The sequence below is a fragment of the Loxodonta africana genome, chromosome 14 (assembly GCF_030014295.1).
Source record: "Loxodonta africana isolate mLoxAfr1 chromosome 14, mLoxAfr1.hap2, whole genome shotgun sequence".
In the NCBI taxonomy this organism is placed as follows: Eukaryota; Metazoa; Chordata; class Mammalia; order Proboscidea; family Elephantidae; genus Loxodonta; species Loxodonta africana.
The window spans coordinates 16,821,229-16,835,296 of record NC_087355.1 but is presented as its reverse complement, the minus strand read 5'-3'; the positions used below and the strand labels follow the sequence as shown (position 1 = coordinate 16,835,296).

Here is a 14,068-nt window from a genome sequence, read left to right as displayed (position 1 = left end):
TAAATGATTTCTTTAATGTCGTGCAGCTAATAAGTAACAGAGCTAGGTGTTCAGTAAGTATTTGTTGAATGAATGAAGAAATTCAATACAAGATACTGTGTTTTGACTTGTGGAAGATAAATAATATTAAATACTCAGTTTTCTGTATATTACGATTGTTGCTTGATTTAGAATCATGCCCTTGCTTTGAGTCATCAAATTAGTAAATAATTCAAAATGATTGACATTAGATGGTTATTTAAAGATCTTTTAACTTTAAATTTGCAATAATACTCATGCACTACAACCCGTTAAAGCAACAAAACCAAAAGAACTACTGCTGCAATTCTAGTTCCTGCAGGTAATAACACTCTCTGCTCCATCAGCAACAGAGGCTAATTAGAGCAAAAAAATCAAAGTCATCCTCCTTGGTGAAGACAGACATGGAGGTGAATAAACGTGTATTGTTTGGTCACTGTTTTTTCTGTGCATCCTTAAAATGAAAACAAGCTAGGCTTTACTGATGCTGCCTCCAGTTCACCTGTTTTTAATTTTCTAATTTCTGAAATGAGGAAGGCTGAGCTTAGTAAACTAAAGCATTGTCTTAATGGTTTTTTTTTTAAAAAAAAAAGCTTCAGAAACAGTGTGCTATTTTCAGATTCTGTTAATGTAATAAGAGTTGACACATCACAGTGAGTAAGCAGGTCAAGAACCTGAGAAGACAGATGATAAAATTAAAACATTAGGCACAAGCACTCTTATTGAACAGCTTGCATATGCATGCCAAGTGTGGTGAGTTTTATGGTTCACTGGGCTGTGTTGTAAGCCAGACACTTCAAAGAACATTCCAGAGAGATGGTCTCTGGCTTAATGGAAATTTAAAGTTAAGCCTCAAACTCCTTGTTTTGATTTTTCTTTTCTAATTTAAAAGTTTTTATAATGAAATATTGGGACATTTTACAGAACACTCGATCTAGTTTCTACAAGTCAATGATGTGGAAGGAAGAAAGAAAAGCAGGGAGGAAGGGCAGCAGGGAGGGAGGGAGGAAGAAGAAAAGAAAAAGCAGAACCCTGGACTAAAAGAGACTTAAAGGTATAAAACCAAAGGTACTGTATGGATCTTATTTAGGTATTGATTTGAACAAACCAACTGTAAAAAGACATTTTTAAGACAATTCAGGAAATTTGCTTGTGGAATTGGTATGAGGAGTTACCAATAAATTATTGATAGTTTTGTGAATATGGCTTTGTGGCATATAAGAAAATGTTCATGTTTTACAGATCATTCCTGAAATACGAAGTGACAAAATTATATGACATTTGATATTTTAAATATTTCAGCAAAGGAAACAAATGAAGCAAATGCTGGCAAATTCTTAATAATTATTGGATCAAGGTAATGGGAGTTTATTGTACTATCTCTTCTTTTATGCAAGTTTAAAAGTTTCAAAATAAAAAATTTTTTTAACAAAAAAGATGCAAAATTTAAATAGGGGGTGGAGGAGGATCATGGATTACCGGACTTACAAAGAGTCTATGCTGATCACCAAGAGCGTCACAAACGGCATAAACAGTTCTTCACAGATGAAGTACCTTTAAGCCTTGGTTTCATTTGTGGCTTTAGTGAGCTCTCTGACCAGAGGAAAAGCACACTCTGAGGTCATCACCAACCTCCAGTTCGCCAAATTTGCCGTGAGCAGTATCTCTGCTTCCCCTCTTCCCTTTCTCTAATCATTCTCCACAAAGTAGCTAGAGTTAAATGTAAAGATATAAACTCAGTCACCTCATGCTATTAAAAACCCTTTAATGGCTTTCAATTCTTGAAATAAAAGCGAAGCTCTAACACAGCTCATACAGCCCTACATGAGCTAGCCCCCTCTGTCTCTCCAGGTACTGCTCAGCCACTACCCTCACTCACTATGTTCCAGCCTCGCCAGCTTCTTTTATGTCATCAGTGACCAAGGTCTGTCCTGACCCAGGACCTTCCCAAGTGGTTCAGTCCTCTTGGGACATCCTCCTCCAACACTTCCTTATAGCACACTCCCCCACCCATTGTTTTCCTCCTTATCCATGTGGGAGGCCTGGGTTCGAGTCCCAGCACAGCCACCAGCTGTCAGAGGAGGCGTGTGTGTTGCTATGATACTGAATAGGTTTCAGCGGAGCTTCCAGACTAAGATGGACTAGGAGGAAAGGCCTGGTGATCTACTTCCAAAAAATCAGCCGCAGAAAACCCTATGGATCACAACGTTCCATCTGTAACCCATCATGGAGATAGGGTATGACTGGGCAGCATTTCCTCCTGTTGTGCACGGGGTTACTGTGAGTTGGGGGTCAACGCAACAGCAGCTAACAACAATAATCTTTTCCCCCCTTACAATTTTCACAATTTATTTGAGTTTATTCGTTTCATGTATATTTTCCCACTTTCCTAAAGTCTCCATGTGTATTTTGTTTACCATTTTACAAACTAATACCGGTACACAGCCTGGACCATGTTATGTGCTCAGTAACTATACAGTATATTGAATCAGTTAAGAAACACGTCTTTATCAAACTTCCAGTCCCATAAGTATTACATGAATACTGAAACGATCAAGCAAGGTTTTTATACACTGCTCCAAAAATTGAGACATTAAATATACAAAACTTGAACAAGACAGTTAACAAGTTTGAGCAAGTAATACTACATCCATATTACTGATTTTAAATTTTAACATTTATACAGTGTTTACTATGATACTGAATAGGTTTCGGCGGAGCTTCCAGACTAAGATGGACTAGGAAGAAAGGCCTGGTGACCTACTTCCAAAAAATCAGCCGCAGAAAACCCTACGGATCTCAACGTTCCATCTGTAATCCACGCCAGGCACTGTTGTAGGTGCTTGGCAGCTTTTAAGGCATTTCAAGAAGAGTACACACTCTGTCTCAGGTTATGTGGAATATTTACAAAAGTGATTGTGCGCTACATCACAAACAAGTCTCAACAATCATGAAACATTCATTATGTATGGATCTGATCACGTGTAGCAAAAGGATAAAACAGGCAAGAAAACAGGTTCCCTGACAAAGGAAGGGAGAGGCTGGGAGGTAGACAGTGGGATGGGACAAGAGATGAAATGTTAGCTGTACCTAAAGTGTCATATTTCTCAAAAACAACAACAACAACAAAGAAAGAAAAAAACATCAGACAAAATCAAATTGAGTGACACTCTACGAAAATAACTGGCCAGGGTCCTTACAAAAATGTGAACGTGATGAAAGATAAATATAGACCGAGGAACTGTTCCAAGTAAAGGAGACTAAAGAGCCGCAACAACAGAGTGCAATATATGACCTGAGTTTTTTTTTTTTTTTTAATCCAAGACTTTCTTTTACTATAGAGTATATTACAACAATGGTGAAATCTGGATAAGGGCTGTAGATTAGATAATATTACTGTATCAATGTTCATTTCCTGGATCTTGATAATTGAACTGTGGTTATATAAGAGAATGTCCTTGTTTTCAGGAAAGAAACACTGGAATAATTAAGGATAAAGAGACATCATGTCCGCAAATTTCTCTTAAACGGATTGGGGGAAATCTGCATATGTAATATACAGAGACAAGGATAAGGCAAATGTGGTAAAATAATAACACTGGGGAAACTGACTGAAGGGTATATGGGAATTTTTAAAATTATTCTTACAGTTTTTCTAAAAGTCTGAAATTAAGTCAAAATAAAAAATGCTTTAAAAAATAAACCCAAAGTTTGGTGGTTCCTTAAAAAGTTAAACATAGAATTACTATACAAAAAAAAAAAAATGTTGCTGTGGAGTCGATCCGTACTCATAGTGACCCTATAGGACAGAGTAAAACTGCCCCATAGGGTTTCCAAGGCTGTACATCTTTACAGAAGCAGACTTCCACATCTTTCTTCCATGGAGCGGCTGGTGGGTTCCACCCCCCTACCTTTTGGTTAGCAGCCCAGTGCTTTAACCATTGCACCACCTGGGCTCCTCAGCAATTCCAGTCCTAGGTATCTATCTAAAAGAATTGTAAGCAGGGACTCAAACAGATACTTACTTAAAGCATTATTCACAACAGCCAAAAGGTAGAAACAACCCAAGTGCCTATCAACAGACGAATGGATAAACAAGTGTGGTCTATCCATACGATGGAATATTATTCAGCCACTAAGAAAAATGAAGGCCTGATACATGCTATGACATGAATGAACCTTAAAAATATTATGCTGAGTGAAATAAATCAGCCCACTTCTACTAGATGTCTAGAATAGGCAAAATTATAGAAATAGAAAATACACTAGTGGTTACCAGGGGCTCAGGGGAGGGAGGAATGAGGAGGTTGCTAACGGGTCACCGAGCGTCTGTTAAGGATGATGAAAACATCTGAACATGGATAGAGGCGATGGGTAAACAACATGGTAAAACATGGTAGATGGGTGTAATTATTGTCACTGAATTGTACATGTAAAAATGGTTGACACAGCGAATGTTTTGTTATATATATGCCACCACAAATAAAATTTTACAAAGTAAAAAAAGCAAAAGACATTAAAAACAATTACAGCAATCTCAATCATGGGTAAATAGGTGTCACATTATTTTCTTTATACTGTATTTCATAATACAAAAATACAAAGAAATTTAAATCAAGCATAACAGATGATTTATTAAAGGAACCCGTTCTCATCAGAAGGGAAGAGACTGTTGCTTACCTCACAGATGGCTGCCTCTGCGTAAATAAAAACCAGGTGCCCTCAGGAGGCTGCGCTGGGCTCCAGAACCAAGGCTTTGCAAGGAGAGAGGGATAGAGCTTAGCCTCTATCTCCCCTGGAGTCAAGTGGCCTCAAGCAGGGACACTACATTTATTTATCTGCACTTGTCAGCTTTTTTCCTCTATGACAAGATAAATAGATTGATAAATATTAAAATACACCTAAGATTTATTTAGCCAATATAGTTTCTGAGCATGTTTGCCAATGCTCAGTCAGCATTTATAGGATGCTTACTGTAAACAAGGCACTATGCACTGCACCAGACAGAGTAGAAAACTATAAAAATAAATAGAAGACATGGCCAAGTGCTTACCCTGAACCCACAATCTGACGGAAAGGGAGGGCACTGAGTGCCTGTGCGTGCCAGAGGTTCTACTTCCACTTTCAATTCTGCTGCCTCATTCAATTTTCACAATGCTATGAGAAAGGTTTTGTTATTCCCACTTCAAAGATGAAGGCGCCCAGAGAAGTTTACTAACTCACCCAACATTACACAGTTAATAAGTGACAAAGCCAGGCATTTACCCCAGGCTTATCTGACTTCAAAGTCCATGCCCTTTCCACCACGCTCCGTAAGTCACAAAAACATAAATACCGTAAAATTTCACTTACTCTTAGGGATGAGTCATGCTGGACAGGTGAGCAAGTCAAAGTCGTCTTCACTGAAACATTGTACAAAACCTTTCCAGGCTAGAGCAGAGAAAACTCCGGAAGCCTCTGGGGAAGCGGCCTTTACCTTCCTGCATATCTTTTCCGTTTTGAGATTCCTGCATTTGAATCTCAACATACCTGGTCTCTAGCTGACACATTCTCCTGGAAAGCTCCAGCAGAAGACGGCCAAAGATCCCCTTTTTCTTTTTGCTCCCCAAAATGCAAATAAGATAGACTGATATTTCAGAAATAATTTTAGCATATAAAAGGGAGAACAAAACAGGAAACATTTACAGAAAATACAACCAGCATAAAAAGAGTCAGGTTTTCAGAGACCAGTTTTCTGATACCAGATGGTTCACTCACCCAATCCCGTGTCTTAAAACACTAACCCTTGTTCCTAAAGGACTGTACAATTTTGCAGGCCCATTTTCTGTCTCATTCCTCAGCTCTGTTTCATCTCCTGGCCATGTGGCTTTCAGTATTCATCATATCCTTGTTCCTAGAAATGGGCCTAATGATTCGTTCTATCCCTTCCATACATAAAACCAAAAAATCTAAACCCATTGGCATTGAGTTGGTTCTGACTCATAGCAACCCTATAGGACAGAGTAGAACTGCCCCATAAGGTTTCCAAGGCTGTAATCTTTAAGGAAGCAGACTGCCACAACTTTCTCCCACATCTTTCTCCTGCGGGGTGGCTGGTAGGTTTGAACCACCGACTTTTCAGTTAGCAGCCAAGTGCTTAACCTCTGTGCCACCAGGGTTCCTTCCTTTCATACATAACCTCCCTGAATTTTAGTTTCTTCATATGTTGAAAGGGAACGATATCTAACTCAAAAAGATCAAATAAGGAAACCATGGAAGTATCTGGCACATAGTAGGTACACTTATTTCCTCCTCTTTTCCATCTCTGCACACATGAATTATCATCATATTAATATCAGCCAATGGTTGCACACTTACTATTTCCCAGGCACTGTTCTAAGCACTTTCACATGCACTGATTTAATCCTTATCATAATCTTATTAAAAACAAAACCAAACCCATTGCCTTTGAGTCAATTCTGACTCATGGCTCCACAGCTCTACTCTGTAATCTTTATGGAAGGTTATGGCTGTAATCTTTATGGAAGCAGATCACCAGGCAGTGCAATTACCACTTTCATTTAACAGATGAAAACACTGAAGGAGCCCTGGTGGCGCAGTGGTTGAACACTCAGTTGCTAACCGAAAGATTGGTGGCTTAAACCCACCAGCTGCTCTGCAGGAGAAAGATGCAGCTGTCTGCTTCCATAAAGATTTACAGTCTTGGAAACTCTATGGGGCAGCTCTACTCTGTCTTACAGGGTTGCTATGAGTTGGAATCAACTCTACAGCATTGGGTTTTTAATCTGAAGGGTTCTGCACCTGAAAACAAAATAAAAAATGCTTTAATCCAAGATTATGGGACTACTGGTATTCTGCAAAAATAAATAAGCAAGAAAACAAATAAAAATTGAATCTCTCCCTTATATCATATACAAAATACATGTCAGCTGGATTAAAAAATTCCATGTAAAAAAACCCCCATATATTAACACAAAACATGGGCAAGCATTAACCGATCTCAGAGATGAAGACAACCTTTTCCAGCACACTAATAAAAGCAGAAACTATAATAAGAGGCAATATTTGTCTGCATGAGCTTCGCCTAAAGTGTATGCCTGTGCTACAGGTTCAAAATGGTTTGTAGCCAGAGGAGTGTGGAATAGCTACATAGCAATAGTAGTGTCAAGTTGCCCATTATCTTAATCAGCATCCCTGGTTTACACCAAAATGTACAATCTAGGTAAAACAATGTGCAAAACAAGCAAACGTAACTTAAAAAAAATTTTTTTTTTTGTGCTTTAGGTGAAAGTTTACAGCTCAAGCTAGTTTCTCAATCAAGAATTTATATACAGATTGTTTTGTGACATTGGTTGCAATCCCCACAATGTGACAACACTCTACCCCTTTCCACTCATTTCCCCATGTCCATTTGTCCAGTTTTCCTGCCCCTTCCTGCCTTCTCATCTTGCTTTTGGGCAGGAGTTGCTCATTTGGTCTCATATATTTGATTGAACCAAGAAATAGTTCCTAGTTAGCAGGGTGTCCAGAGACCACAGTCTCGGGGGTTCCTCCAGTCTCTGTCAGACCAGTAAGTCTGGTCTTTTTTTGTGAATTAGAATTTTGTTTTATATTTTTCTCCCATTCTGTCCAGTATTCTTTATTGTGATCCCTGTCAAAGCAGTCAGCGGTGGTAGCTGGGCACCATCTAGTTCTTCTGGGCTCAGGCTGGTGGAGGCAGTTTTTCATGTGGTCCCTTAGTCCTTTGGGGAAATATTTTCCATGTGTCTTTGATTTTCTTCATTCACCTTTGCTCTGAACATGATGGGACCAATAGATGCATCTCAGATGGTCACTTGCAAGCTTTTAAGACCCCAGATGCTACTTACCAAAAGTCGGATGTAGAACACTTTCTTTATGAACCATGTTATGCCAAGTGACCTAGATACCCCCAAAACTATGGTCCCCAGCCCTTATCCTGAGCAACTCAGTCCCCAAAGTGTTTCAGTGTGTTTAGGAAACTTCTGTGACTTTGCCTTGGTCAAGTTGTGCTGACTTCCCCTGTATTGTGTATTGCCTTTCCCTTCACTAAAGTTAACACTTGTCTACTATCTATTGATTTGCCATCCCCCCCTCTCACCCATCAAAGATTGCTTTTCTCTGTGTGTAAACCTTTTGTTGAGTTTTTACGATAGTGGTCTCATCCAATATTTGTCTTTTTGTGATGGATTTATTTCACTCAGCATAACACCCCCCAGCTTTATCCATGTTGTGAGATGTTTCCCAGATTCATCATTGTTCTTTTTCACTGCATAGTATTCTACCATGTGTATGTACCATAATTTGTTTATCCATACTGACATCTATAGAATTTATGGGACACACTCTGGCAAATGGCAGGCTTTGTGAACATTAGTATTGGAATGGAAGATACTGTGTGAGAAGCGTCCTTGTTAAGTATGCACTGTTCGTTTATTGCTATTCTACCAATTCTCAGTTTGAGGAGTTCTCCAATGGTTGTGATTTGCTGACACCTAGTGCTGATGCTTTAATTTAGGATACACACATAATTTCCCACAATAAGCCACTGCCCACTTGAAACTCCTGTTTGCGGACTGCCTTAGATTTAAATTCTATACGTGATCATTGTGATGCACTCCTGTCTTAGAATATGGAAGGATTTATGCAAATGACTCAAAAAAAAAAGTATGCTGGCTTGTACTTCTGCTCTTCTCTCACCTATTAAAATTTGTCTTGTGCAACTATAAATATGGAAAATATGTCACGTATTTCTTGTTCTGACTTTTTGTGTCATGCTCATGGAAGGAACTAAATTAGACTGTGTTCAGAAGGCAGCTAAACAGGTACAGAGAGAAGGGTTACACCCTTCTGTAAAAACTCAAAATAGTTGATTTGGCCTAGAAAATACTGGAATGAAGGTACAAGCGTTTCATTTTAGTAAACTCCTGAACTTTATTTTCTTTCATCCCTAAAGTACCCTTCAGGTTCTAAACGAAGAGAAAGAAAAAAAGAGAAAGAAGTAAAAGTAACTCAACAGCAGTGACAAGCATTCTCCTACTGCAACAACACTGGTTATCTGGTCCTAGCTATTTAAAATTAATATTAATTTGGACTGTAAAATATTAGGCTTAAGAGCATTAATATTGAGCTTCTTATCTTCTACTATATTAAATGTGTCTCTATTTTTACTTTAATAATGTCAATGCAACTATGCCTGCTTGTACAAAAAACCAGTTGCTGTCAGTTCTGATTCATGGTGAACCCATAAGTGTCAGAGTAAAATCGGACTCCACAGGGTTTTCCATGGCTGATTTTTCAGAAGTAGATCACCGGACCTTTCTTCCCAGGCAACTCTGGTTGGACTTATCCTCCAACCTTTTGGTTAGCAGCTGAGCATAACTGCACCATCCAGGGATTCCTTTTTGTGCAAATATATTAATAACTTCTGGACCTGCTGCTGCTAGTTTGAGATATTCAGATCTCATTTTTTAATAAAAATTCTGACACCAAGAAATCCTGGAATGTCCATTTTTATTGCATATTACTTGATAACTATGTAAAGCAGTCTTATTACTTTAATATGAAGTTAGCATTTTTATGTATTTGAAATCTGAATTAAATAGTATCTGAACACTTAATCTCTCCTAGCTTCAGTTTCCACAACTGGAAATGAGATCAACAATACCTGGTTAAAGTATTACAGGACTGGGGTGAGGATGAGATTATCTATGTAAACTATAAAACAATAGTAACCAAATGTTATCGTTAAATGCCATTGAGTTGGCTCTGAGTCATAGGGACTGTATGTATAACAGAACAAAACACTGCCCTGTCATGTGCCAACCTCACAATCGTTATTATGCTTAAGTCCATTGTTGCAGCCACTGTGTCAATCCATCTCATTGAGGGTGCTCCTCTTTTTCGCTGACCCTCTACAAAACTAAACAAACGTTAGTTGCGAGCTAATGTACTAATACTGGCCTAACATTTCCTTCCTACGGCCGTCTATAAAATGGGTACATATTTAAGTCTGAATGTCTCTCCAGTGACTTACTGGCTGTGCGAACTTAAGCAAGTTATTTCCTCTCTATACATGTTTCCTAATAGAATTATGATTTAGGTCAAATGATTTCTTGTATGTAAATGCTTGACACTGTGCCAGACATATGTTAAGAACTTAACAAGTGAGAGCTGTTATTCTCTGGAGAGAGTATAAGAAGCATACAGAATCATATTTCGTTAGTAGGTTCTGTATATGCATATAAAACTCTGTACGACCCAAGATATTGTTATCTGTACTGTAAATGGCAAAGACGTACAGGCAACGAGAAACCAAATGGCGCCTCAGCGACCCTGCCTAGAGAGGAAAAAAAGGCAGAAAAGGCGGGTAGCTGCTCAGGCGCTTCAGTGGCTTGGGATAACAGTAGAAATGAGGATGGCGAGGTGGGGCGGAAAAAAGACCCTGAGAGACACCCCGAGAATCAATTCACTATTTTCTCCCTTCTCATATGACCTCCAGCCGAGACTACTAACCATTTCATTCAACTTCCCAGCCCATCATACCCCTGGACATTTATTTACTGTACCTTCTTCACTGAGAACCTTTCCTCTCCCCACCCCTTCTAGGAGTTGTGAACTTCAGTCCCCCTGCTTCGGACACCCATTCCCTTTAACGCCGTTTTCACCAAGCTTCCCTGTACTTTCCTCTCCGCCCAAGGGGAAGTGGTACCGGACGCACCGCAAAGCATCCTAGGAAATGTGGTGTCTTAGGATGTCTTACTTGGGCCCCAGAGTGGGGAAGATGACAAAAAAAAGATGCAGTTAAAACTACAACTTCCGGCAGGCTACGCGAATCACCGCTCTCCTTTCTGCCCCCTTTCCTTTTGCCTTCCTCTTCCTCCTCTCTGCCGGCGCTGCGCCGCTTGGCCTCACGGTATTTGTAGTTTCTTCTGGGTCCAGGATTGCAGCATTTAATAGCCAGGAGAGGGGCAGGAAGACTCTAATTCCCAGAGGGCAGCCCGGAAGCTGCGCCTGCGCACTTTGCGTGAGGGCGTGTATGTCTGTGTGTCTGAGGGAGAGAGAGCGAGAGTGAGTGAGTGTGAGTGCGGGTTGGGGTGGTGGCCGTTACGTTCGGGGCAACGGCTACAGCAGTGAAGAAGTAAGAAGAGAAACAACGTCGGGCGCTTCCGCTTTTGCTTAGGAGAAGGAGGAGGAGCTGGTAGGGAAAGGAGAGTGATTCGTCCTGGGCCTGGACTAGACCGAGTCGGGCCGGTGGGTGTTTGTGCTATGAGCCTTTGAGGGTCGCTTGGGACGCGGAGCGAGACACGACAGCCGAGAGCTATGTCTCAGCCGCCGCCGCCTCCTCCGCTACCGCCGCCGCCGCCTCCCCCGGAGGCTCCGCAGACTCCGCCGCCTCTGGCGGCGGCGGCGGCTGCTCCGGGGGGGCTCTCGAAGCGGAGAGACCGGAGAATCCTCTCCGGGAGCTGCCCGGATCCAAAGTGCCAGGCGCGTCTGTTCTTCCCGGCCTCCGGTTCAGTCAGCATCGAGTGCACCGAGTGCGGACAGCGGCACGAGCAGCAACAGCTGCTGGGGGTGGAAGAGGTGACTGACCCGGACGTAGTGCTACACAATCTGCTGCGGAACGCGCTGCTAGGGGTGACAGGGGCACCCAAGAAGAACACGGAACTGGTAAAGGTGATGGGCCTTTCCAACTACCACTGCAAATTGCTGTCGCCCATATTAGCTCGCTATGGAATGGACAAACAGACAGGCCGGGCTAAGCTGCTCCGGGACATGAACCAGGGTGAACTGTTCGATTGCGCTTTACTGGGTGACCGCGCCTTCCTTATCGAGCCGGAGCATGTTAACACGGTGGGCTATGGCAAAGACCGCTCTGGAAGCCTCCTGTATTTGCATGACACTCTTGAAGACATCAAACGGGCCAATAAAAGTCAGGAATGTCTCATTCCAGTGCATGTGGACGGGGATGGACACTGCCTGGTGCATGCTGTGTCCCGGGCTCTAGTAGGCAGGGAGCTCTTCTGGCATGCCTTGAGAGAGAATCTTAAACAGCACTTTCAGCAGCACCTGGCCCAGTATCAAGCCCTGTTCCATGATTTCATCGATGCCGCTGAGTGGGAGGACATTATCAATGAGTGTGACCCTCTGTTTGTACCACCTGAGGGCGTTCCCTTGGGGCTGAGGAACATCCACATCTTTGGCCTTGCCAATGTGTTACATCGTCCTATTATTCTGTTAGATTCTCTCAGTGGCATGAGAAGCTCTGGTGATTATTCAGCCACCTTTCTGCCTGGGCTCATCCCTGCAGAGAAGTGCACTGGAAAAGATGGTCATTTGAACAAACCAATCTGCATTGCATGGAGTAGCTCTGGTAGAAACCATTATATCCCCTTGGTAGGCATAAAAGGGGCTGCTTTACCCAAACTGCCCATGAATTTGCTTCCTAAAGCATGGGGTGTGCCTCAGGACCTTATTAAAAAGTACATCAAACTTGAGGATGATGGCGGTTGTGTTATTGGAGGTGACAGAAGTTTGCAGGATAAATACCTACTTAGGCTTGTGGCTGCTATGGAAGAAGTCTTTATGGACAAACATGGTATCCATCCTAGTTTGGTTGCTGATGTCCATCAGTATTTCTACAGGAGGACTGGGGTGATAGGAGTTCAGCCTGAAGAAGTCACAGCAGCTGCTAAAAAAGCAGTAATGGATAATCGTCTTCACAAATGTTTGCTCTGTGGTGCCCTTTCTGAACTTCATGTTCCTCCAGAGTGGTTGGCTCCAGGAGGGAAATTGTATAACCTGGCAAAAAGTACTCATGGACAGCTGAGGCCTGACAAAAATTATAGCTTTCCCTTGAACAATTTGGTTTGCTCATATGATTCGGTGAAAGACGTTTTGGTACCAGACTATGGATTGAGTAACCTAACGGCATGTAATTGGTGCCATGGCACATCTGTGCGAAGGGTCAGAGGAGATGGGTCTATTGTGTATTTGGATGGGGATAGAACTAATTCTAGGTCCACTGGTGGCAAATGTGGTTGTGGATTCAAACACTTTTGGGATGGTAAAGAGTATGACAATCTGCCGGAAGCTTTTCCTATTACTTTGGAATGGGGTGGAAGAGTGGTCAGAGAAACAGTATACTGGTTCCAGTATGAAAGTGATTCCTCTTTGAATAGTAATGTTTATGACGTTGCAATGAAACTTGTTACCAAGCACTTTCCTGGTGAATTCGGGAGTGAAATCCTAGTTCAGAAAGTTGTCAATACTATATTGCATCAGACTGCCAAAAAGAATCCTGATGATTATACTCCTGTAAATATAGATGGTGCTCATGCCCAAAGAGTTGGAGATGTACAAGGACAAGAGTCAGAGCCTCAGCTCCCAACTAAAATTATTCTTACTGGACAGAAAACAAAAACTTTGCACAAAGAGGAGCTAAATATGAGTAAAACTGAAAGAACTATTCAACAGAATATTACGGAACAGGCTTCTGTAATGCAGAAACGGAAAACAGAGAAGTTAAAACAAGAACAGAAAGGACAGCCCAGGACTGTTTCTCCCAGTGCCATTCGTGATGGTCCATCCTCTGCACCTGCTACACCTACCAAGGCTCCCTATTCACCAACAACTTCTAAGGAGAAGAAAATCCGAATAACAACTAATGATGGACGACAGTCCATGGTTACACTTAAGTCTTCAACAACCTATTTTGAACTTCAGGAAAGTATAGCCAGAGAATTCAACATTCCACCATATTTGCAGTGTATTCGATATGGTTTTCCTCCTAAAGAGTTAATGCCACCCCAAGCAGGAATGGAAAAGGAGCCAGTTCCTTTACAGCATGGTGACAGAATTACAATAGAGATTCTAAAAAGTAAAGCGGAAGGTGGCCAGTCTACTGCAGCACACTCAGCCCACGCTGTGAAACAAGAAGAGATTGCTGTTACGAGCAAACTTTCGTCTAGGGAACTTCAGGAGCAAGCTGATAAAGAAATGTACTCCTTGTGTCTTTTAGCAACGTTAATGG

General features: G+C 41.5%; 1 protein-coding gene and 1 long non-coding RNA gene across 4 annotated transcripts in view; one reads left to right on the top strand and one right to left on the bottom strand.

Moving 5' to 3' along the window:
- The window catches only part of LOC111750058 (uncharacterized), a 26,799-nt gene extending 15,631 nt beyond the window's left edge, over positions 1-11,168 (bottom strand). For both annotated transcript variants that reach the window (XR_010317772.1, XR_010317773.1), the window contains exon 1: positions 4,699-11,168. This is a non-coding gene — a long non-coding RNA (uncharacterized LOC111750058). The remainder of the gene's footprint in view (positions 1-4,698) is intronic.
- Positions 11,077-14,068, top strand: part of VCPIP1 (valosin containing protein interacting protein 1) — a 37,268-nt gene continuing 34,276 nt past the window's right edge. The window contains exon 1 of one of the 2 annotated variants that reach the window (XM_064267770.1): positions 11,077-14,068. In XM_064267770.1, coding sequence (XP_064123840.1) covers positions 11,359-14,068 — 2,710 coding nt within the window. In that variant the 5' untranslated portion in view covers positions 11,077-11,358. The other variant, XM_003408336.4, reaches the window with a different exon arrangement.